The sequence below is a fragment of the Stegostoma tigrinum genome, chromosome 18, assembly GCF_030684315.1.
Source record: "Stegostoma tigrinum isolate sSteTig4 chromosome 18, sSteTig4.hap1, whole genome shotgun sequence".
NCBI lineage: Eukaryota > Metazoa > Chordata > Chondrichthyes > Orectolobiformes > Stegostomatidae > Stegostoma > Stegostoma tigrinum.
The window spans coordinates 50554477-50576046 of NC_081371.1; the positions used below are offsets into that span (position 1 = coordinate 50554477).

Sequence of the window (21570 nt, forward strand, 5' to 3'; positions counted from 1 at the left end):
GTTCCTCCAGCTCTACACTGTTGAATCTGACTCCAGCATCTGCAGTTGTTGCTGTCTTCCAACATGATGGTAAATCTTTTCTCAACCCTCTTCCAATTTAATATCCTTCCTAAAGCAGAGAGACCAGAACCGTATACAACACCAAAAGTGCCCTCACCAGTGTCCAGTATAACTTCAACATGATGTCCCAACTCCTCTACTCAATGGTCTTAGCAATGAAGCAAGCATACTAAACGCCATCTTTAACCACCTGTCTACGTGTGACACAATTTTTAAAGAACTCTGTACCTGAACCTCTAGCTATCTCTATTTGACAATAATACCCAGGGCCGTACCAATAATTGTACAAGTCCTGCCCCTGTTAATTTTTACCAAAATGCATTGCCTTGCATTTATTCAAATTAAACTTCCATCTGCCATTCCTCGGGCCAATGGCCCGGTTAATCAAAATCCCTTCATTATCTTGGATAACCTTCTTCACTTTTGACAATGCCACCAATTTTGGTGTCGTCCACAAACTTGCTGACCTTGCCTCCTGAATTCTCATCCAAATCATTTATATAAATGACAAACAATAGTGGACCCAGCACCAATCCGTGTAGAACACAGCTGGTCAAAGGTTTCCAGTTCGAAAAACAACTCTCCAGCATACCCACATGTCTCTTACCATCAAGCCAATTTTGTATCCAGTTGGGAAGCCCTTCCTGAATCCCATGTCATCTAACTTTACTAATCAGTCTACCATGCAGAACCTTGTCAAAGGTTTTATTAAAATCCACTTAGACACAATTTACTGCTCTGCCCTGTGTTGTGGCTTGCTTCTTCATGGATCATTTTGACTGACCATACTGGGTGGAATATGTGGGTGTCCCTGGCTAGACTGCCCATTCTTAATTACCCAGCAGTCAGTTAAGAATCGACCACATTACAGTGTGTCTGGAGTCACATGTTGGCCAGACTAAATAAGGATGGTAGCTTTTTCTCATACAGGATATTTATGAACCAGGTGGATGAAGGAGAAGGTGCTAAAGTAAACAGAGCCTCTAAGTGATCAAGACTGGGGGGCAAAAAAAATCAGGAATAAGAAAATGACAGTGAAGCTGAATAAATACTTTACATTGGTTTTCACAATTGAGGATGTTAATATTATTCCAAAAATACTAAACAAAAAATCAAGTCTAAATGGGGTTGAGAAATGAACACACATGTGGCTAGAGAAAATGTACCATGGAAACTTAGGATTAAAGGCCAACTGATCCCCTGGACCTGATAAGTTGCATCCCAGAATTTTGAAGTAGCTGCAGAAATAGTGCATGCACTGATAGTAATCTTCTAAGAATCCTTAGATCTGGAAAAAGTCCCAGAGGATCGGAGCACTGCCAATGCAACACCAAATTATTCAAAAAGAAGAAGGAAACAAAAACCGGTAACCAAGGGCCAGTTATCATGAACATTTGTCATTGAGAAAATGTTAGAGTTTATTGTAAGGGGTGCAATAGTACAGCATTTAGAAATTAAATCATATAATCAGAGTCAACATGGCTCATGAAGGAGATCCTTCTGCTGACAAAATTATTCAAATTCATTGAGCTAACAAGCAGGATAGATAAAGGGAAAGCATGTCTGGTATAAGTGCCTCTGAGGTTGCCCAACTGAACCTCCAGAATGAATGTAGCAGCTGATGCCCTTGCATCATGGCCTTGCAGTGCAGTTAGGCCATACACAACATGGAGGTCCTTTGGAACAGCGGTGAGCTGATTCAACCAGGTAACAAAGTGTAGAACTGAATGAACACAGCAGGCCAAGCAGCATCAAAGCTCCTCTGATGCTGCTTGGCCTGCTGTGTTCATCCAGCTCTACGCTTTGTCATCTCAGATTCTCCAGCATCTGCAGTTCCTACTATTTCTGATTTCACCTGGTCCTCGCTGGTTTGTGTGTTAAGGTTTTCTCAACATCTGGCTTGTTTAGTAAGATATGACTGTTAACCTTACACTAATTAATGGAAATTTTACATTGTAAGATGAGAAGCTGAATATTAATGAGGTGAGTTGGGCCAATAACAAGGTGCTTAACAGGTGATAATCTCCCTTAGTTGCAACTCTCCACTGCCAGCAAGAAACTTGCTGTGCTGCTTGTCAAAATTATTTTAAAAGTGCACAAATATGCTTCCATCATATAGGGCTTCACCAGATTTTTCATCCAATTCTGCTGCAAATTCTACCATGGCCAGCCACACATGGGGCCCTTATAAGATTTTGCCTATGGTCTATTCTATTCAATGAATTTAAATTTCACCAGCTGCTATGGTGGGATTTGAGCCTACATCCCCAGAGCATTAGCCTGGGCCTTTAGTCCGGTAACATTACCACAATCCCCACTATTACATATTAAAATATGCGAAGTTATTGCTGAATCTGGCAGGGCTCTGGAGGCTAGCACATTGCTGAAACAAAATAATATAAGCATAAGTCAGTATTGAAGTTGCTCACAAATCCAGTGTCTTTTATAATCCTTCCCTGAAGTATTGTTTCGTTAAAAATAAATGCATTTTTGTGATAGAAAATGTGGTTTATTTAGTAAAATTCGAACATACAATTATTTTAGTTTAAAACATTAGCTTAAATACTAATACTGCTGGGAGTGTTGAGCATTTAACAGTCTCACTATGGAGAATGGATTGTGCATCTAAATATCAGAAGTTTTATTGGCAAGTGGAAATAAAATAATGCTATACTTATGTATTCTTAAGTATGTACTGTGCTTCCTGTAAAGACTCCATGCAAGTGTAACAGTATCTCTGTTTGCATTGCATTCCATCCGGTAATACTATTGTCAACACTATGATTTGTAAAAATATCTCTCGCACTTTATTTGAAGACTGATCACCATGGCAGGATGCTTAAATGTTTCATTACCCATTCTTTTGCATTCACCCTTGTTCCCCCCTCCAACAGTGGTTAGATCCATCTTTCACTGCAGATGGCTTCACTGTTATCATCTGTGATTTCTTCAACTCCAAATAAACCCACCTTTAAACTCCACTTCTCTAAAGAGAAAGTTCACTACATGACAGCAGGCACATTGTTTGTTTTTCTTACCCTTGCACTTTTACATCTAAGAAAATGTGCACTCAACGCACCCAGAGTACCAAGCAGTCCTCCTTGGCTTAAACTTTGCCAATGTGATAAACCTGCTGTTCACTGCAGGGTGTCCTTTGCATCTGGAAAACAAAAGATAAATTAGATGACCACTTTGCCAAACATCCTGAAGCTTTCTGTCACTTGACATTTCAGTCCTCCAGCCCTCTCCCATTCATACCTCTCTATCTTTAAAATTACGCACTGTTTCAGTTAAGCTTAACAGATCTGAACAACAGCGGTTTTGGTTTGTTTAGATACTTTGCTGTTGTCTGATCATGTCAACTTTAATACTTGAGACTTTAATTGTAGTTCATTACTTTTTTTAAAGAAATGCTTACATTGTTGATAGTATATCTGTGTTTCAAGGAGTGTTGGCAGTTGGAGGTGGCACTGTGATGGTCAACACCCATGATGTATATTTATGTTTGTTTCTTCTCTGGACCCAGGATCCTGTTCGTTTCCAACATTCTTTGATCCCATTTTTATTTGTCCGGCCTCACATTGAAAACATACAGCCCATCCCACCTGCTGCATCAGCACTTCGTACGTTTTGTGCTTCATTGTTCATGTTTAACGTAACTTAGCCTTCTATTATGTGTTTATGCATTCTAAGGATAATTTTATATTCAATTATTTCTCCCCCTCTATTCACTGTAGTGTTCCTCTCATTTCTTCCATGTCTGATAAAGGATCTAGACTGGAAATCTAAGTTTGCTTACCACAGCAAGTTGCTAACTGATGTGCTGAATTTTTCCCATTTCTATTTCAAAATTCATTTTTGTGCTTTTTATGTTTCTTTAATCACTGGTCTCTGGAAAGCATTCATTTAAAGTACCTGGTCAAAATGTCATTGACTTCAAGACTGCAGCTTGTTGGGGGTGTTTTTGTTGTGTCGAAAATGTAGGGACAGCTAAAGTTCCAGGAATTATTTCTGTTCCTTAGCTTCCTGTGTTACTGCTCACCCCTGACCTCGCTGCTATGAAAGCACAAATAGCCCTCATTAGTATCTATAATAGCAACTTGTTCCATGTGCAGATACAGAGTCAGTGTCACTGTTTCACATAGTTGATAAGGAAGCATTCAAAGAATGTTCAACAGGGCATCAGGCACATAGTCTGTAGCAACTGTTCCTTCCTCTCTTCCTGTTTAAAAGTAACTTCCTTCAGGGAGAAATGCATCTCAAGGTATATAGCTGCAGAAGTTCCACAGGAAATGGTGTCTGTCTGGTGCTGACAGCTAGTGTTTTTATCACTTGGCTTGCCAGGCAGTAATGAGCTTCCTGCTGACATAAAAAGATGATTTACTGATCTAAATACCATTTCTATGAGAAGCTTGTTAGAGTTTTGCAGAAGATACTAAAGTTAGCATCTAACAGTTGTCTGGCACACCGGTTACCAAACTGAGACTTTTTAAAGTGCAATTAGATTTATAAAGATAGAAGTACATTCTTGATGTTCCTTAGTGAGAGTGATCTTGATATTGCTTGTAGTAAATATGACAATTACTGAATAATGAATACTCTGGTGAAAGGTTATATTACTTAAAGTGAATCAGCCCTGCAGTCTTCCATGCCATGGACTAGTAGGTTCATGGTTTAATGTACTATTCTATCATTTGTATGAATGGTAAAAATGATTTGTAAAATCTTAAATCTTGTGCTGATGTCAGGCAAATGTTTCAAAGGGAGCACCCTGGTGTGTTTACGAGATGGATAAACCTGATTACAAGGCTAGATTTCGTGTTCTGTTCCTTATAATCTTCAAATTATGGATGCTTATTGCTTAACCACTGCACTGCAATATAAAATAACGGTGAAAATTTTCTTACATTTTGTGACAATATGACTCTTAAACACCTCAGCTGATGAAGCCATTATTTTGTTGAAATATTTAAGTGAGTGGTTGCAAATAGCCAAGAAAGAAGAGCAGAAGTTGATCACATGGCTTGTAAAGCGCACCCCACTATTCAACATGATCATTTGGCCTCAAATTCACCTCTCTCTTTTCCCCACTTCATTGCCACAAATTATTAGTTATAGATGTTGAACTCTATTGAGTTTTGAGAAAATCTATCTTTGTATTGGAGTCAGTTTTGTTGTATTGAAAATGCATTTAACTGTATTTGGATTGAAATTGGGCAATTGGGAATCACAGAATTGTTGCAGTGCAGAAGGCCATTCATCCCATCATGTTTGCCCAGCTCTCAAAATGAATGTCTTGACAGTGCCATCACCCTGCCCTTTCACCATAACCCTGCACAACATTTCTATTTAAATAATGCAATGCCCTGTTGAATGTCTCGAATGTATCAGCCTCCAGCAAACTTCCAGGCAAGTCAATGAGGTCTGAAAATACTATTTCAATAAAGTCAATATGCGTTAGGTTGCTACTACTTTAATTCCTTACTGATGAAAGATTCAGACTGTTGGATCCAAAAGCATCTTTGAATACTACTTCTAATAACAAAATATTACACTGCAGCTGTATCATTTAAGAAATAGCTTGTTCTATATAATAATTCACAAAATGTAGCATTTGTCACCAGATTTAATCTCCTACACTTGATGAATAAATGCATTAGGACTCCTAGTTTGAAATGGGTGCCTGGCATAGTTTCAAATTTTAAGAAGCTACGAAATATTTACCATTCAAATGGAAGTAACGCAGATTGAATTTCAAACGTACTTTTTTTTAAAAAGGAAGAAGCAAATTACCATATTTTATAATACATATTCAGGAACATAAAACCAAAGAGAGAACCCCCCCCGCCATGGAGGATAAAGGTGAGGTTTCATAGACTCTGTTTCTGATCATATGGGCCTCATTAAATTTAATGAAATACAAATGTTAACACCTGATATGGTCTTAGTGTGAGACCATTGGTGCAGCTAAGTATAAAAGAGCTGCATGTTGCAACTTTGTGTCAATTGCAAAATATCTGTGCATTTCTTAAATGTTCCACTCAAAGTATACTTCCCCTTGATATTTTTATCTCCTGTTGGCTGGTTAAGTAGTTCTGCAATTTATGAACATGCAAGCACATTATCCTTCCTGTTAATTTATTTATAGTGTCACTTTTGTTGAGAGTATTTCCTGTTGCAGTATTTCTCATCTTTGACATCCTTCATTTCTCACTGAAGGCAGTATCTTTATCTTACCGTTTTAAATGTGATTATATTTTGAGTTAGTCATTCTTTTTAAGGAGGTTATTTGGACATGGCAAAATCTAGAACAGTTTTTGTTCCCTCAGGGTGAAAAGGGATAAGGTAATAATTTCTTTGCATGGTTCATTTAGAATATGAGCACAGAGGAGAATTGTGACATAAACTTGGGAGTCTTTGAATTTAGTATAATTCCTATTCTTGCACCGCAACCCATATGTTTTATATAAGGTATATGATCCAATGATCTTTAACAAGTGAGTTTAATTAAAATTAAACAAAGAACAGCAGCAGTAGCATGTCTGAAACAAAAACAGAAATTGCTGGAGAAACTCGGCAGGTCTGGTGGCATCAATGGGAAGAAGGCAGAGTTAAAGTTTTAAGAGAAAACCCTTTGTGAAGAGTCATCAGACTTGGCCTCTGTATTGTTATTTCAGTCCCTCAGGATAGTCCTAGGCCTAAGCATCTCCAGTTGCTTCAACAATAACTTTCCATCATAAGGTCAGAAGGTGGAGATGTTCACTGATTATTTTCCAATATTCAGCACCATTTGTGACTCCTCAGGTACTAAAGCAGTTCGTGCTGTATCCCAACAAGATCTGTACAATTTCCAGACTTGAGCCGACAAGTGGCAAGTAACATTCAAGGCACCGACATGCGAGGTAGTGACCAGCTCCAATAAGAGACTATCTAACTATCGCCTCGTGACATTCAATGGTATTACCATCACTGAATTCCCCACTATCCTTCGGTTTATCATTGACCAGAAACTCAACTGGACTCAACACAAATGCAATGGCTTGAAGAGCAGATCAGAGGCTAGTAATACTGCAGGAAGTAACTCACCTCCTGACTCCCCAAAGACTGTCCATCATCAGCAGGGTCCAAGTCAGAAATGTGGTGGAATACTTCCCACTTGCTTGGATGGTGCAGCTCAAAAAGCTTGACAGTACCCAGGTCAAAGGAGCTTGCTTATTCGCACCATTTCGACAAGCATCCACTTGCTCCACCATGAACACCCCGCAGAGTAGTGTACATGTCTACAAGATTCAGCGTAGAAATTCACCAAATGTTTTTAGACAGAACTTTCCAAACCAACAACCACTTCCATCTAGAAAGCTAAAGGCTACATGCAATCACCACCACCTACAAGTTACCCTCCAAGACACTCACTATTTGGATTTGGGAATATATTGCTGTTCCTTCACTGTCACTCAATCAAAATCCTGGAATTCCTTCCCTAAGGGCATTGTGGATCGTTCTACAACATTTGGACTGCACTGTTTCAAGAATACAGCTCACCACCACATTGTCAAGGGCAACCAGGAATGGATAATAAATACTGACCTGCCATTGATACCCATCCAAGAAGTGAATTTTTAAAAAAAAACTCCGAGCCATCCCTCTCTCAACTTCTGAAGTGCATTGCCAGCTTACTAAGAAATAGCAATGTTTCTATTAATAAAACAAATGTTTTTATAGATGCCCTCGGCCTCCATCACCTAGAAGAATAAGGGCAGCAGTTGCATGAGGCCACCACTGCCTGCAGTTTTGTCTTCAAGCTGCACACTATCCTTGCTTGGCACTATATCACCACTCCTTTTCATTGTGTTGTGATGTTTGAAGTTGCAGTTTATATGTTGTGTTCATGTGTAGCTGCCATACTGAGAAGTACAAGTAGATGGAGCTGTAATATGCAACAGAAAGCGTGAGAAGATCGTTTAATAAACAATTCATGTTGTTTGCTGGTGTATTGGTGTAAAGCCCGGTCTGTCTTAGACTGCATCAAGTCCTAAAACCATCATGCTTGGCCAAGAGTATCTCAGGCTCCAGCCTCTAATCACTGGATTGACATATTATCTATCCTGTTGGAGTCGAGTTGAGATCTATCGTTGTAACTAGTCAATTTTCATGGTAACGATTGTTGAGTCAGTGAATAGCAAGGCTTGTGGACAAATAAAGGATTTTTCACATTAACAACACAATATAATTTCAAAAATAGAAATAGCTGGAGAAATTCAGCAGGTCTGGCAGCACCTGTCGAGAGACAGCAGAGTCAGCGTTTTGTGTCCAGTGACACTGTTTCCAGCATCTGCAGTTCTTTGGTTTTTTTGTGTTTTTGGATACGAAGAAATAGATTACTTCATCTTTACTGAGAGAATCAACAAAATACACAGAAACAAATATTATACCTTTGTTTTAGTGAATGTAGAAATCTGATACCCTGTGAGGCTTGTTTGGTCTGCACTGAATTGGGAAACCAGTCATAAGTCACAATTGTACAGGATGGTGGCGAGGCCTCTTTTGGAGTACTGTGTGCAGTTCTGGCCACCCTGTTATAGGAGGATACTATTAAAATGAGTAAGGTCCAGAAAAGATTTATCAGGATGTTGCCAGGAATGGAGGTTTTGAGGTATAAAAATAGACTGGAAAGGCTGGGCCTCTTTTTGCTGGAGCGTAGGAAGTTGAGGAATGACCTTTAATGTGGTTTATAAAATCATGAGACCATGGATAGGGTGAATGACAAGGGTCTTTTCTCTAATGTAGGGCAGTTCAGAAATAGGGTGCATATTTTTAAGGTGAGACGAGAAAGATTTATAAAGGACATGAGAGGCATTATCTTTTACACAATGGTTCGTGTGTGAAATGAACTATCAGAGAAAGTATGGATGCAGGTGCAGTTACAATGTTTAAGAGACATCTGGATAAGTTCCTGAATAGGAAAGGTTTGGAAGGATATAGGCCAAACGCAGGCAGGTGGGACTTGTTTAGTTTGGGAACAGGGTCAGCATGGACTGGTTTGGACCAAAGGGTTTGTTTCTATGCTGTATGACTCTATATGAAGGGTCCTGTGATGTTCTGTAAAACTGGGAAATTTTATTTTAATTTAGTCAAGTCTGTCAAAGTGGAAATAGTGCCGTTTAGTTTTCTACGGCCTACTTTGATTTTATTTGCACTTCCATGAAATATTTAAGGATGAGTGATTCACAGTGACAGTACATCTGTCAGCATCACTGTCAAAGCTTGAAAACGAGTAAAACTGCAAACAGTAAAACTGTGAAGTTTGCTATCCCAACTGTATTTTTCTGAATAAAATGTCAATGACTGTGCTATCTGAGTTCATTGGCTGGGCATTGAACTGTGAAGAATGGATGGTGCTTAATTATTGCTCAGAAACTCTAGCTACTGTGTCACTACCACACAGTGAGAAGAATCATTTATGCCTGACAGGAAACAATATTAATCAATTACTGACAGATCGCTGTGATATCATATTTACAGAAGCTACCAGTTTAATTTCCTGCATGACATCCGGCTGGTAATACTGTGCTAATAGCTTCCTGCACTGATGCATCTAGTTTGCTTTGTGCCTTGTTTTTCTTTTTCTTTTCTGACTCAGAAGTAATTCCACAAAGTTTACCAGCTATGACTGGCCTGGTCTTTGTGTCTTGGCTTTCTTGGTGATGAACAAACATGTTTGCATTGTATTCATTGACCACAGGAATAGATAGTATTTACTGTTTAAGGTCATTTTGAACCTCTCACAATTTAAGAACATCTTTATAAAGACGTTTCCATAACTAGGTCATATCTTATATTTTTAAGCACCAGAGGTAAAAGGTTAAAGATGACCAATGATATTTCAGCAAGTTTTGCTTTATAATGCAGAATAAACTAGCAAGCTTTGTAATATGGAATTTATTCCACTAGTACCTAGATCAAAAACCAGTATAAGTCCTGATTTGTGTTGCAGTCTGTAGTGCAGTAGAACAGTGAAATGTCAATTGATCTGTTTCTCTGCCTAGTTTCATGTGCTTTCTGCTGTAGGTAGGACTGGAGAGAATGTTGTTGCAAAAATTCTTCTTCCTTCATTCAGAATAGTTTGTTTATTTTTGTCCAGCTCAGTGAATAATACAAAGCATTCTTCTGTGAGGCAGTAATGTACAAAATAAAGTAGGATTTATTTTGTTTACTGAGAATCAATAATAAAGTTGTTTCTTAATGGGTGTTATTAAAAGGGATATACACTACAAGAACAAGGAGGTTACACTGAACTTGAATACTGGTTCAACCTCAGCTGGAGTGTAATATCCAGTTCCTGGTAGTGCACTTCAGAAAGAATGTGAAGGCATTAGAAAGAGTGCAAATAAGATTTTCAAGATGGTTGGAAATTGGAAACTTCAGTCGTGAAGATAGATTGGTGAAGTTAGGACTGTTTTCTTTCCAGAAAAGAAAGTTGAGAAGAGGTTTGACAGATGTATTCGAAATATGAGGGTTTTGTATGTTAATGACATCTTAGAATTTCGAGGCACTTAAGTGTATTTTGAACTTCTAATTTCAAAATGTTGCTTTTTAAAAGTAGGACTGCTACAACCAAAGGATAACAGTAGGTGAAATTCAGTGACTGACAGGATGGTGTGACCCTATGGAATATCACAGCTGTACAGAAAGAGGGAAACTTCAAGCAGAAAGATTTAAAAGGGCATAGATAACAATAGGATGACTCCCGTCTCAAAGGAAGAAATTTCCTGCACATATATCTCTGCTTTATGCTCCTAGAGAGATACAAACAATGAGGTTTAAATGCCAACTGCAATCCCTTGTCTTAGTGTATGAGTGACCTGACATTCAAGTATGTGGACATGTGTGCTATGAAGTTGACATCTTAAGTGCAGCCACTAAACACCCCTGCACTGCAGGTAAACGAGGTACAAAACAACTCAGCAGCTACCATCCAAAGGAACAAGGAGGGAATAAAATCAGACAGCCTGCAAACCCAAAAGTATAAACTCAGTTGCTCATCTACCGATGTGAACACCACCAATACCATCCAAAGTACTGCTGTAATGTTCTACTATTTACCCTTGACAGTCAACCTTGAAACTAACCCATATACTTTTTGAAAACCTTTTCTCTTTGTTTGGACTTGCGTCTTATTCCTAATCTGTACAAATTTGTTGTATTATTTAATCTCCTCACCATTCATAATTAATTAACTAACTCTTTTCTTAATTCAATAAAGCCTGGTTAAACTGACTATTTTTAAGTAAGGTTTACTTGGTCTGCAAGAAGCAGGCCCGGGGGAAATTAATCTTGTTATGACCAACTGAGGGGGTGGGTCAACAAAATAAATAAGCCAGTTCATCCCTCCTCACCATGGAATTTTAACTATTTGGGTTATCTAGTCTGAAACAACACCAAAATTGGGGAGAAGGGTCTAGGCCCAAAAAGTCAGCTTTTGTGCTCCTGAGATGCTGCTTGGCCTGCTGTGTTCATCCAGCTTCACATATTGTTATCTTAACCAAAATTGGGGAACCTTGTTTTGCTCGGTTTGTAACAGTGAACAGATTAAACGGGGAGACACTGTTCCCAGCCATGTAGAAATTGAAAATGAGATCCAACGTTTAAAGTAAATGGCAAAAGCTAAGCAATATGAGAAAGTACATTTTTCACATGGCAATTAATTACATCTAGAATTCACAGTTTGAAAATATGGTGGATGCAGATTAAATTGGCTCATTCTAAAGGGAATTAAATCGTTATTTGAAACTGAAGTATGTGAAGGTTAAGGGCTGACATTGTGGGAGAATGACACTAAATCAAATTGTTCATTCAGCATGTCAGTAAAGATACAACGGACAAAATGGCCACCTTCTGAGCTGCAGTGGTTCAGTGAATAGGATAAATTATATTCTCAGCACATAATCGTTATTCAGGTAGGTTTTACATCAAGAATAGATCTGTTTCATAAATCTGTTCACTTTGAGATCTGGATTGTAAAAACAGATGGGTCACAGATGTAAATGCAGTTAATGGGGAGTTGCCAAATTTTCTGTGTAAACAGAGTGAGCTTTGTTGCATAGTGTCTTCCTTTGCCAGACCTCCCTCAGTAGTGAGATCTGTTTGAAGTTGGACATCATACAGGAAGACAAATGAAGCTAGTGTCTTTATGCACTTGACATTGGAATGCAGGAATGATGTTTTCCTTTTTTATTCCTCTTTTTGCTGATTGATTGCAGTCAAGGGCGGCAGAGTCACACTGTGCCTCACTAATAACAAACGAGGTAAACAGTTCTCTGGATCCTTCATGTCAGGTATGCTCCCATGGAATGGACCCAGCCAGCGGTGACCCTGGCGCAACTAGCAATCTGGAGGACCACACAGGCATCCCATCAACACTTGCCAATACGTTAGGGCACATTGTACAGCAACTGGATGTTTTAACCCAGGTGAGTGATTAGAAAGGTGAAAGACCCAACTTCCAGATAATAGTTTTGCTAATAAGTTTCTCTTTCTTAGATTTTTCATTCTGGGAGCATTTAAAAGGTTTTTTTTGTCTCCAGTTATACTTTTATCTTTGTGAGCTACTGGATCCACTATTGTTTGTTTGTCATTTATGTGAACGATTTGGATAAGAATTTAGATGACATGGTTAGTAAGTTTGCAGATGACACCAAAATTGGTGGTATAGCCGACACTGAAGAAGGTTATCCAAGATTAAAAAGAGATCTTGAACAAGCCAGCTACTGGGCTGAGCTGTGACTGGTGGAGTGTAATTTGGATGAATGTGAGGCATTGCAGTTTGGTAAAACAAACAGGAGCAGGACCTAGTCAGTTAATGGTAGGGGCCTGGGTAGTTTTGATGTACAGAAAGACCTAAGGGCTCAGGTAAATAGTTCACTGAAAATTGAATCACAGATAGGGTGGTTAAGAAGGCTATTAGCACGCATGCCTTCATTGCTCAGACTGTTGAATGTAGAAGTTGGAACATGATATTGAGTTTGTACAGGACATTGGTGGGGACACATTTGGAGTACTGCTTTGGAGTACAGTTCTGGTCACTCTGCTGTAGGAAAGATATTATTAAATTGGAGCGGGTTCAGGAAAGATTTACCAGGATGTTTCCAGGAATGGAGGATTTGAATTATGAGAAGAGGCTGGAAAGGCTGGTACTTTTTCCCTGGAGCATTGGAGGTTGAGGGGTAACCTTACAGAGGTTTATAAACTCATTAAGGACATAGATAAGGTAAATAGCAAGTAACCGTAGGGTGAGATTGCCCATAACGGGGGTGGGGGCACATTTTTAAGGTGAGAGGAGAAAGATTTAAAAGGAACCTAAGGGGCAACTTTTCCACAGAGGGGGTGGTTCGTATGTGGGATGAACTACCAGAGGAAATGATAGATGCAGGTACAATTGCACTTAAAAGACATTTGGATAACTATATAAATAAGAAAGGTTTAGAAGGATATGGGCCAAATACAGGCAAATAGGACTAGTTTAGTTTGGGAGACTTGAATGGCACAGACGAATTGGACCAAACTCTCTCTTTTCCATCCTGTATGACTCTGTAACTCCCCGTGACTCTATGAAACAAGTAAATTGAATTTGTACAATCAAAATAGTTGCATGGAACCACTACCTGTTCATTTTAACAAATTAAGACCACAACTCTTATTATCATAGAGTTAAAAGATGAACTTACAGTAATATATGATGATTGCTACATCACTTGTTCCTTTTCTCTAAAAACCCTTGCTTTGCAGTGTTAATGCCATACCACCAGAAGTCATAAGAAAATATAAAAAGGCTCTCATGTTATCATATGCTCAAAAGTACTATCAAACTAACTTAATTTCCTGAGAAAGATGGATATATGCAGATTAAAGTCACAGGATAGAGCGTAGGTTTCATAGGCTACGATAATAGTGTCGCAGAAACATAGAAAATGGGTCCAGGAGTAAGTCATAGGGGTCATGCAGCAGAGCAACAGGCCCTTCGGCCCAACATGTCCATGTCAACCAACAAACCCCAAAATACACTAATCCCATTTTCTTGCACTTGGTTCATAGTCTACTCTGCTTTGGCATTTTAAGTGCTCATCCAGATCTTCCTCAAATATTGCAAGAGTACCTGCCTCCTCCACACTTAGGCAGCATGTTCCACATTTCTGCCACCCCGTCGTGGATGCACCTGCCATAGAGAAAAGATTCTCATGATCTGCCCAAATCTCTACTTGTAATTTTTTATATCTCAGTCAGATCCCCTCCCCTGAGCCTCCTGTGTTCCAAGGAAAACAAACTCGGGCTATCTTGTCGTAACTGAGCCTTTTGATCCTAGAGAGCGTCCTCTGCATTCTGTCCAGTGCAGTCATATAATTCCATTTGTGTAGCGACTTGAACTGCATATAGTATTTCACCTGTTACCTCACCAATGTTTGATAAAGTTGTAACGAGACTTTCTCATCCCTATATTCTACGCCCTGGCTAATGAGGGCAAGTGTCGCATTTCCTTTTCATAGTTCTATCTACCTGTGATGACACCTTCACGGATCTATTGTATGCCAACGTCCCTTTGTTCCTTGGTACTCCCTTGGGATCTATCAATCATTGTGTAAATCCTTCCTTTATTAGACCTCCAGAAATGCATCGCCTCACATTTATCAGGATTAAATTTTATGTGCAAATGCTCTGCCCAATTTACCAACTGATCAATATCGGACTATAGCCTGAGGCCATCCTCACTGTCAGTAACACCAATTTTTGTGCACACTTACTAATTACACCTTCGACATTCAAATTCAAGTCATTATTGTACATAACAACTGCAAGAGTCACAGCACGGATTACTGTGGTATGCTGCTGGTCATAGGCTTCCAATCACAAAAATAACCCTCCGCCACCACCCTTTGTCTCCTATTTGCATGCCAGTTTTTTTTTTAATCCAGTTTGCCAAATTGCCATGGATCCCGTAGGCTACTATCTTTGGACCAACCTTCCATGCAGGACTTTGTCAAAGACCTTACTGAAATCACATCAACTGCGCTACCCTCATCAATATATTTAGTCACCTTTCAAAAAACTCAGTTGTATTTAATCAGACAGATCTCCCTCACACAAATCAATCCTGACTATCCCTGATCAGCCCCTGTCTTTCCAAGCATTCATTAATCCTGTCCCTCAATTGTTTCCAATAATATCCCTACCACTGACATCAGATGTACTGGCCTGTAATTATGTGGCAAATCACTGTCACCCTCCTTGAACAAAAGAACAACATTAGCTTTCCTCAGCTCATCTAGCACTTCACCTGTCACTAATAAAATAGTAAATATATCCACCAGGATCCCAGCAATCTCCTCCCTTGCTTCCCATAGCAGCCAGGGATCTATCTCATCAGGGATTTAGGCACTTTTATGCCTGCTAAAATAACCTTCTTATTAATCTTAACTTGTTCTAGAACCTCAATATCCCACCTGAAATCCACAGCTACAACTTCTTTCTCCTCTGTGAATACATTTGAGAAATATTCCTTTAAACCTCATCCACATCCTCTGACTCCATGCTCAGGTTGCTTCTTTGGTCTCCAATGGACCCTGCTCTTTGCTTGTAATCCCCTTGTTCTTCATATAGTTATAAAATGCCTTAGGGTTTTCCTTAATCCTATCAGCTAAATGTATTTTGTGGCTGCTCTTTGCAGCCCTGATTTCTTTCTAAACACCCCCTATATCCTCTCCTTTTGGAGGGCTTCCTCATTTTTACCATATTCTTCCTTCATTTTCTTTATCAAACTCTCAATATCCCTTTATGATGTTCGGTTCCCTGAACTTTCTGCTATTGCCCTTCACTCTTTAGAAGAACATGCTGCCCTGAATCTTCACTACACTACTTTGAAAAGAATCCCACTTTCAAAGGTAGACTTACCTGCAAGTAGCTGCTCCCAGCCTACTTTTTGCCAGATCCTGTCTAATGAAATTGAATTTGGTCTTCCCCCAATTTAAGCACTTTAACTTATGCCCTATGCTTATCCCTTCCATAATGTCTTTGTAACTTAGAGTTCTGGTCACAGTTCGCAAAATGCTCGCCTGCCAAAACTTCAATCACTTAACTGCCTTTATTCCCTATGATTAGCACTGCCCCATCTCTAATAGGAATATCTACATACTGGCACATAAAACTCTCCTGGATGCACTTTAAAAATTCCATTCCATCTAATTCTTTCATACAGGTAATTCTCCTATAACATGATTGTTGTATTCTTGTGAGACTTTGGATAATAGAAAATTGCGCTATAGGGAAATTGCTACAGAAAATTGCTATATTGTACAGTATAAATTTGCATTATGCAAACAGTATCCGCCATTCATTATTGCGTTACAGAAACCCAGGTTATAGCAGAACTACCTGTACTCAGGCAACAAAATTGAAATCCCCCACAACCAGAGCCCTATTGCTCTCTCTCCTTTCTATGATTTGCCAATGTATCTGTGCTCCGTTAACTCCCTCTGTCTGTTGGAAGTATAGGCAAGTAATTGATTTTTTTAAATTTCTAAGCTTTACCCAGATGGCCTAATTTGAAGAGCCTTCTAGGACATTCCCCCTCATTACTGTAGTGATGGTTTCCTTTATCAATAATGTGTTAAATCATTACATAAATGCATTTCAGTCATTTTCAGGCTTCAGGGACTCTGTAATCCAGTAACTGTGCTGGGTTTCTGTGGTAACACCCACGTTTTGTTTGCTCACTGGCCGTTGAAGATTTAGCTGTGCAGAACAGTTTTGTAAATCCTGGCTTTGAAACATTTGTAATTCTGTTGCTTTTGCTTCTGGTCTGCATTATAACCAAGTGATTTCCACACTATCAGGGTTCTTAGTTAATATTGCAGATTTGTTTTCTGTAGCATTTTTTGCTGTGCAGACCGATCAGGTGACAATTCACGCTTTTCAGTCCAGTGCTTCCATTACGAAGCAGCCGGTTAATGCAATGTAAAGTGGTAAACATAAAGCTTAATTAATTTCATGAAGGATTAGAGTTTAAGGTTGCTTCAGGTTACTTCGCAGGCAAGGGAAAGGAAAATGACTGAATCACATTTATGTAACAATTTAACAAATCTTAAAAATTGCAAAGTAACAACTTATTTTTGATTGCATTTACAGCAAGGAAAGAGAATGCTCATATTGTGTGTGTGGAGACATCAGAGGCAAAATAGAAATCAAGGGCAAAAGCAATATATGTTGGTGAGGAATGATATTCCGTCCCTTGCGAGGGGGGACATAGAGTCAGGAGATGTAGAGTCAGTATGGATAGAGCTGAGAAATTCTAAGGGTAGAAAGACCCTAATGGGAGTTATCTACAGGCTCCAAACAGTAGTCAGGAGGTAGGGTGCAGGTTGAATCAAGAGTTGAAATTGGCCTTCACAAAGGTATCACTACAGTTGTTATTGGGAGATTTCAACATGCGGGGTGACTGGGAGAATCAGGATGGCACTGGACCCCAAGAAAGGGAGTTTGTAGAGTGCCTCCGAGATGGATTCTTAGAACAGCTTGTACTGGAGCCTACCAGGGAGGAGGCAATTCTTGATCTGGTGTTGTGCAATGAACCGGATTTGATCAGGGACCTCAAAGTAAAGGAGCCATTAGGAGGTAGTGACCATAATATGTTAAGTTTTAATCTGCAGTTTGAGAGGGAAAAGAGAGAATCAGAAGTGTCAGTATTGCAGTTGAATAAAGGGAACTATGGAGCTATGAGGGAGAAGCTGGCCAGAGTTCAGTGGTACAGTACCCTAGCAGGGATGGCAGTGGAACAACAATGGCAGGTATTTCTGGATATAATGCAGAAGGTGCAGATCAGTTCATACCAAAGAGGAAGAAAGATCCTAAGGGGAGGTGGGGGCAGCCGTGGCTGACGAGGGAAGTTAAGGATTGTATAAAACTAAAAGAGAAGAAGTATAACATAGCAAAGATGAGTGGGAAGCCGGAGGACTGGGAAGCTTTTAAAGAGCAACAGCGGATAACTAAAAAGGCAATACACAGAGGAAAAAATGAGCTATGAAGGAAAACTGGCCAAAAATATAAAGGAGGATAGTAAAAGCTTTTTTAGGTATGTGAAAAGGAAAAAAAATGGTTACGACTAAAATTGGGCCCTTGAAGTCAGAAACGGGTGAATTTATTATGGGGAACAAGGAAATGGCAGATGAGTTGAATAGGTACTTTGGATCTGTCTTCACTAGGGAAGACACAAGCAGTCTCCTAGATGCAGTAGTGGCTGAAGGACCGAGGGTAATGGACGAACTGAAGGGTATTTATATTAGGCAGGAAATGGTGTTGGATAGACTGTTAGGTCTGAAGGCTGATAAGTCCCCGGGACCTAATGGTCTGCATCCCAGGGTACTTAACGAGGTGGCTCTAGAAACTGTGGACGCGTTGGTAATTATTTTCCACGGTTCTATAGATTCAGGATCAGTTCCTGCAGATTGGAGGGTGGCAAATGTTGTCCCACTTTTCAAGAAAGGAGGGAGAGAGAAAACAGGAAATTACAGATCGGTTAACCTGACGTCAGTGGTGGGAAAGATGCTGGAGTCAATTACAAAAGATGAAATTACGACTCATTTGGATAGCAGTAACAGAATAGGTCAGAGTCAGCATGGATTTACGAAGGGGAAATCGTGCTTGACTAATCTTCTGGAATTTTTTGAGGATGTATCTATGAAGATGGATTAGGGAGAGCCAGTGGATGTAGTGTACCTGGCCTTTCAGAAAGCCTTTGATAAAGTCCCGCATAGGAGATTGATGAACAAAATTAGGGCACATGGTATTGGGGGCAAAATACTGAGTTGGATTGAAAATTGGCTGGCTGACAGGAAGCAAAGAGTAGTGATAAACGGTTCCCTTTCGGAATGGCAGGCAGTGACCAGTGGGGTACCACAAGGTTCGGTGCTGGGACCGCAGCTGTTTACGATATATATTAATGATATAGATGAAGGCATTCGAAGTAATATTAGCAAATTTGCTGATGACACAAAGTTGCGTGGCAGTGTGAAATGTGAGGAGGATGTTATTAGAATATAGGGTGACTTGGACAGGCTAGGTGAGTGGACGGATACATGGCAGATGCAGTTTAATGTGGATAAATGTGTGGTTATACACTTTGGTGGCAAGAACAGGAAGGCAGCTTACTATCTCAATGGAGTCAAGTTAGGTAAAGGGGAAGCACAACGAGATCTAGGTGTTCTTGTACATCAGTCAATGAAAGCAAGCATGCAGGTACAGCAGGTAGTGAAGAAAGCTAACAGCATGCTGGCCTTCATCACAAGAGGATTTGAGTATAGGAGCAAAGAGGTCCTTCTGCAGCTGTCCAGGGCCCTGGTGAGACCGCACCTGGAGTATTGTGTGCAGTTTTGGTCTCCCAATTTGAGGAAGGACATTCTTGCTATTGAGGGAGTGCAGCGTAGGTTCACAAGATCAATTCCCGGAATGGCGGGACTATCATATGTTGAAAGATTGGAGCGACTGGGCTTGTATACACTTGAGTTTAGAAGGATGAGAGGGGATCTGATTGAGACGTATAAGATTATTAAGGGATTGGACACTGTGGAGGCAGGAAGCATGTTTCTGCTGATGGGTGAGTCCAGGACCAGAGGACACAGTTTAAAAATAAGGGGTAGGCCATTTAGAACAGAGTTGAGGAAAAACTTCTTCACCCAGAGAGTGGTGGATATATGGAATGCTCTGCTCCAGAACGCAGTGGAGGCCAACTCTCTGGATGCTTCAAGAAAGAGATAGAGCTCTTAAAGATAGTGGAATCAAGGGTTATGGGGATAAGGCAGGGACAGGATACTGATTGTGGATGATCAGCCATGATCATAATGAATGGTGGTGCTGGCTTGAAGGGCCGAATGGCCTACTCCAGCGTCTATTGTCTATAAAAAATAAATCTTAAGCAAAATTTTGAAGTTTGCCATCTGTTTCAGTCCGAGTGGAAATGTTAAGAACAGGAATTCAACGATTATGTGAAATGTAGTTAATGTCTCTAATATCAATGGTGGAGCAGTAGCAGGAATCTAGAAGTAGCCTCGATAGATGACATTGGTTTCAAATGGGAGGGAAGCCATTGAACAAGGTCATTATACCTGTCCTGAGAGCATTAGAGTCGAGCACAATATGTGGAATTGGAGTAATGTTGGAACAGAGTAATGAACTATATGGATTTTTTACAACAGTCCAACAATTTGAATTTTATTCTGTGATACCAGGCCATTATTAATCAATTTAGTAAACTTAATTTTGCAAATTGCCAAGTGGGATTTGAACTCCATACCCAAATTTATATAGTACTGCCATCACCACCAAGCTACTCATTTTGATATATGGTAAAATTGCAGATCAAATTAGGTCAAGTAAGATACTATGTTATTTACCATAAAAGGAGGTAATTGACCCATCATGTCCATTCCGGTCCTCTAAGAACTGTACATACTCTGTACTCTTCACAAAGTTATAATGTTGAAAGACTTGGATTAATCAGTTTTCTACTGCCACAAGTTGAACCTGCTCAATTCAAGTTTCTCATTCAATATCTGTGATTCCGCCTACCCCACTTTTTCTTTTGAGGTACAGTACCACTTCTGGTTATCGCAGATATCTAGCTAATGGTTTCTGGATTTAATTACAGAATTTTTAGTTTTAGGAGTTATAGTTTAACTGTAGAAAATAAGAAATATAATTGCAGTAAAAAGAGGTATTAAAAGCTACCTTAAAAGGCTGGAGTCATTTTGCTAGAAAAGATCAAGAATAGCAAATGGGTTTGCTGAGCTGGAGAAATGTCTTAATTTACAGTAACAGCATTTCAACTTATTTTAAGAGTTAAGGCCTAAATTGTGCAAATCCGGCTGTAAACACATTTGCTTTGTCAAGTTAAAGAGTAAATTGTAAACAAATAAGGATTGGTCAGACAGGCCATTTCATTATGGAAATGTGCAGAGCTTAGGTAGGTGCTCTGTTTTATCTGTATGTTTTAGAGAGAAGAAAGCTGCAGTTTGGGCCTGGAAAACTGCTGAAGCAGAAGAAATGCTACGTAGTCTGCAGACTATAGTATTTGGAGCTGTGCAGAAGTCTTGGGGAATGTGTGTCATGACATAAGAAAATGGAGAAGCCCTGGTAGCCATTGGAAGTTCAGTGTATCTGAGTGAGGTGAAGGAAACTCGAGCATATTTGCTTGATGCAGCTAAGAAACGTTGGAGCCTTTGGAATTTCACTGGCAGTTTGAACAAGCTAACTGACTGATAAAACCTGAAACTGTGCTGCTAGTTAAACACTTCAGGGAAGTCTGAGGAGACCAAAGAACCTAGATCTCGAGAAAAGAGATTGTTCTTTCTTTGTGGTTCAGTCATTGGGGTAGTCTAAGTCAAGAAGCATGCAGAATGCCTCCAAAACTAGATCTTCAAAAGTGACGAATGCCATGCAAAGGAGACAAGAGTTTTAATGAGATCTAAT

General features: G+C 39.6%; 1 protein-coding gene across 4 annotated transcripts in view; it reads left to right on the top strand.

The window, feature by feature from the left end:
- The window catches only part of LOC125461049 (POC1 centriolar protein homolog A), a 94938-nt gene that overhangs the window by 62867 nt on the left and 10501 nt on the right, over positions 1-21570 (top strand). For 2 of the 4 annotated variants that reach the window (XM_048549368.2, XM_048549371.2), the window contains exon 11: positions 12321-12530. The exons of 1 other annotated variant lie outside the window; for it this stretch is intronic. In XM_048549368.2, the coding sequence (XP_048405325.1) occupies positions 12321-12530 (210 nt within the window). The remainder of the gene's footprint in view (positions 1-12320; positions 12531-21570) is intronic. One more of the 4 variants, XM_048549369.2, reaches the window with a different exon arrangement.